Source organism: Aegilops tauschii, chromosome 3, assembly GCF_002575655.3.
Source record: "Aegilops tauschii subsp. strangulata cultivar AL8/78 chromosome 3, Aet v6.0, whole genome shotgun sequence".
NCBI classification, from domain to species: domain Eukaryota; kingdom Viridiplantae; phylum Streptophyta; class Magnoliopsida; order Poales; family Poaceae; genus Aegilops; species Aegilops tauschii.
This window is the reverse complement of record NC_053037.3, coordinates 583,255,850-583,259,098: the sequence shown is the minus strand read 5'-3', so window position 1 is coordinate 583,259,098 and position 3,249 is coordinate 583,255,850. Positions and strand designations below refer to the sequence as shown.

The following is a 3,249-nucleotide window of genomic DNA, read 5'->3' as shown; positions in this document are numbered from 1 at the left end:
ATTCATATGGTTTCTAGAAGATGTACGTGTCAAGTCTTTTTTTTCTATAGTTTAGGAATATGCCTTTTATGCATTTTTATTAATGTGTTTATGATCATGCCTTTTCCTTCATTTCATTAATTTACTAATTGCTTATTCTCTTTTCAATGCAGGTTCGTGGAACATGGGCAAGGGGAAGGCCGACGGCGTGGGTTTCCTACGCAAGGTCGTTGGCCTGCCTAGTCGGAGTGGTCGAGCACGTAATCCTCCCCCCCGGCTACTTGACGATGACTCCTCACAGGGAGGTCGAGGGAGAGGTGCCCCTAGAGGAGGAGGGGGCGGGGGGAGCCCCTAGAGGACGAGGTGGTGGGGGGAGAGCCACTACAGGGGGTCGCGGCCAGAAAGAGCGCACCCTCACCGACTTAGGGGTGTTGTCTTCGAGGCCATCCTCTAGTGAGGTACCCTCCTCTGGTGAGGAGGAGGAGGAGGACGAGGCAGGCGAGGAGGAGGAGGAGGAGGTTCGGGATGGGGCCGAGGAGGAGGTGGAGGAGGAGGACGAGGAGGAGGAGGATGAGGAGGAGGTTGGGGAGGGGGAGGCAGGCGAGGAGGAGGGTGGTGGCGGGGATGATGGTGCTGGCGGGGAGGGGGCTGACAACAAGGGGTGGCTGCGTGGTAACGCAAAGCTACCAAAGCAGGTTCCTGCTACTGAGGAGCAGAAGTGGCTCATTGAGCCCACGGGGAAAGAGTAAGTGCCACTTTATAATAATTTCATTATTTTGCTTGTCACATGCTCATTCCGGTTGTTATTTATTTTGCTTGTCACATGCTAATAGTTCATTCTTTTGCAGCAACTGGATATATTCTAAAGGGGTCCGTATTCCCAACGGCCTCATCACCGTCTTGCTGAAGTTACACTGGCCGGGGTTGTACTGTCCGGATCCAGTCAGGCACCCGAACCATCGGGTCTTGGCCACAAGCTGGGAGCACTGGGAAGCGGCCCTCCACGCGGACCATGGGACCCATGCCAAGGCCGTGATCACCACTTTCTGGGTGAGTTCTCTTCAGAAGCACAAGTCCATTCTAGTTTCATGAATGATTTAACTCATGGCTTCTTCCATTCTTGTTTCGTGCATGATTGTAGAAATTCTATCGAGTTCTCCCGGAGCACAGGGCCAGAGCGGACCAGATCGTGCTACGCCAATGCAAGAAGAAGGCCCGCCAGATGCAGTACGAGGTGCGCTATGTGCCCATCTCGACATACTACCACGACTATCTTGGTGTGAAGATGACCAAGGAAGAAGCATGGAGGATGGCATTACCTTGGAGAGGGACGAGTTCTTGGCGGTAAGTATAAAAGATTTTTCATTATGCTTTCATTACCTTGTGGTACATTTCACCGTTTCGTGTTGACATGCCATTATGCTTTTATTATGTAGGTGTGTCCAAATTGGTGTTATGGAAAAGACGAGTCCTGGGCGGCATTGGTGGATCTTTGGTGTGATGAGGCTGGAGCCTGGGCGGCTATGAGAGTCAAAAACAAGGCTAACCGAGGGAAGGAGGGAGTACATGCTCAGGGAAACCGAAACCACTATCTCCACAAGGCAGTTAATGTATGACTAACCCCATTAAACATTCTTCTTCTTCTATTTACCATTACTTTCTTATGTATGACTAACCTCTGTTTGGTGGTGCAGGAGGAGAAACTGAAGCGGCCGCTCTCACACATGCAGGCGTGGGAGATCGCCCATACGCGGAAGGACCCCAAGCCTGGCGAGCCCAAGTACTACGGCAAGAAGACCGCGCATAGGAAGAAGGCCTACTCCGATGGGTATCTGGCGTTACATCCTGACACACCTGACCCCATTGCGGCGGATCTGGACGAAAGGGTGGTGGTGGGCATGGGACCGAAGGAGCACGGTCGGGAGGCGGTTCTCGATGCTGTGATCACTCCTACTATCTCCTACACACAGCTCCGTCGGATCGACCCGACCCTGAGCCAGCGCACGAGCACGCCCATGAGCAGTGCACCGTCACTGTCCCTCTTTCAGGAGCAGCAAACTGTAAGTATTTTCCCTTTTATCTTCATTGCTCCCTTTATTTTCCGCATTTAGTAGTTTTATGAGTCTCATCATGTCATACTGTAGGCCTACATGGAGTACACACGCCAGGAGACCATGGCGTGGCACGACCGCCTTCATGCATACCATCAGCAGAGGGATCGCGAGATGCAGCACGCTTTTCAGGAAATGGCGGCCGGCAGGTGTCCTCAATGGCCATCAGCAGAGGGTCCTCCAGCACAACCAGTGCTGCTGACCTTTGAGGAGTTTGTGGCACAGAACGCTGGCCCCTCGCCGGTTAGTTCATCCCCAATCAATTCACCTAAAGCATGCCATGCCTTTCAACACAGTCTTACATCCCGTTAATATATCTTTTCAACATCCAGGGAACAGGTGGATCTACCGTTGGCGGTGGTCTTCGCAGCACTCCCGAGACACGGAGCCCGACCACTCCGATCCACGGAGGCGGAGGCGGACGTGGAGGCGGTCTTGGCGGTAGCGCTGCCGCTAGCAGTGACGACCTGGGCTTCGGCGGTCTTGGCGGTGACGACCTCCGCGGTGCTCGACGTCCTGGCGCTTAAGCCTTTCGGGCACATTGTGGCGGTTCTCGATGCTATGATACTTATATGCTTGTGATGTTTCTTATCTTATTGTTGTTTGTGAGATTCTTATATGCTTGGTGGTGATGATACTTATATGTTTATGCTTTGCGATGCTTCTTATGATGTGTGATGATGAATTTGTTGTGTGATGCTGCTCCTTATTGTTACGTGATGCTGCTTCTTATATATGTTGTGTATATTCAAATGAATTGAGCTGAAAAGAAACAGAAAAAAAAAAACTGGACAGAAACTATGCCGACGGCTTGGCCGTCGGCATAGGCCTGGCGTGAGCTCCCACTGGCCGACACGTGGCATGTCTATGCCGACGGCTAGGTCGTCGGCATAGACCTGCCCCAGGAGCGCCCAGTTTCTGACACATGGCATGTCTATGCCGACGGCCTAGCCGTCGGCATAGTTTCAAACTAAGCCGACGGCTAGGCCGTCGGCATAGACATGCCCCATGCTGAACGGCGTCTCGCCACGTGGCGAGAAGCCATTGGGCAGCACTTGACGGCGGCCGCCGTTAGGCGATGACGTTGCCGACGGCCAGGGCCGTCGGCATAGATGTACGGCCACCGTCGGGATAGGGTCTATGCCGACGGCTTTTCTAT

At 53.1% G+C, this 3,249-nt stretch overlaps 1 protein-coding gene across 1 annotated transcript; it reads left to right on the top strand.

Moving 5' to 3' along the window:
• Positions 1-544: 544 nt before the first annotated feature.
• Positions 545-2,707, top strand: LOC141021068 (uncharacterized). The gene is made up of 7 exons (XM_073496006.1): positions 545-724; positions 828-1,029; positions 1,121-1,323; positions 1,416-1,589; positions 1,674-2,039; positions 2,124-2,333; positions 2,423-2,707. Exons 3-7 carry the CDS (start codon positions 1,180-1,182, stop codon positions 2,615-2,617), a joined length of 1,089 nt encoding a protein of 362 aa, XP_073352107.1. The 5' UTR covers positions 545-724; positions 828-1,029; positions 1,121-1,179; the 3' UTR covers positions 2,618-2,707.
• Positions 2,708-3,249: the final 542 nt, after the last annotated feature.

What these genes read in the sequence shown, in the direction of transcription:
- LOC141021068 (XM_073496006.1), top strand. Translation starts at nt 1,180, where the DNA reads ATGCAAGAAGAAGGCCCGCCAGATGCAGTACGAGGTGCGCTATGTGCC. An exon ending in AGAGGGACGAGTTCTTGGCG is followed by an intron (nt 1,324 to 1,415) that starts GTAAGTATAAAA and finishes TTTATTATGTAG; the next exon opens with GTGTGTCCAAATTGGTGTTA. An exon ending in AGAACGCTGGCCCCTCGCCG is followed by an intron (nt 2,334 to 2,422) that starts GTTAGTTCATCC and finishes TTCAACATCCAG; the next exon opens with GGAACAGGTGGATCTACCGT.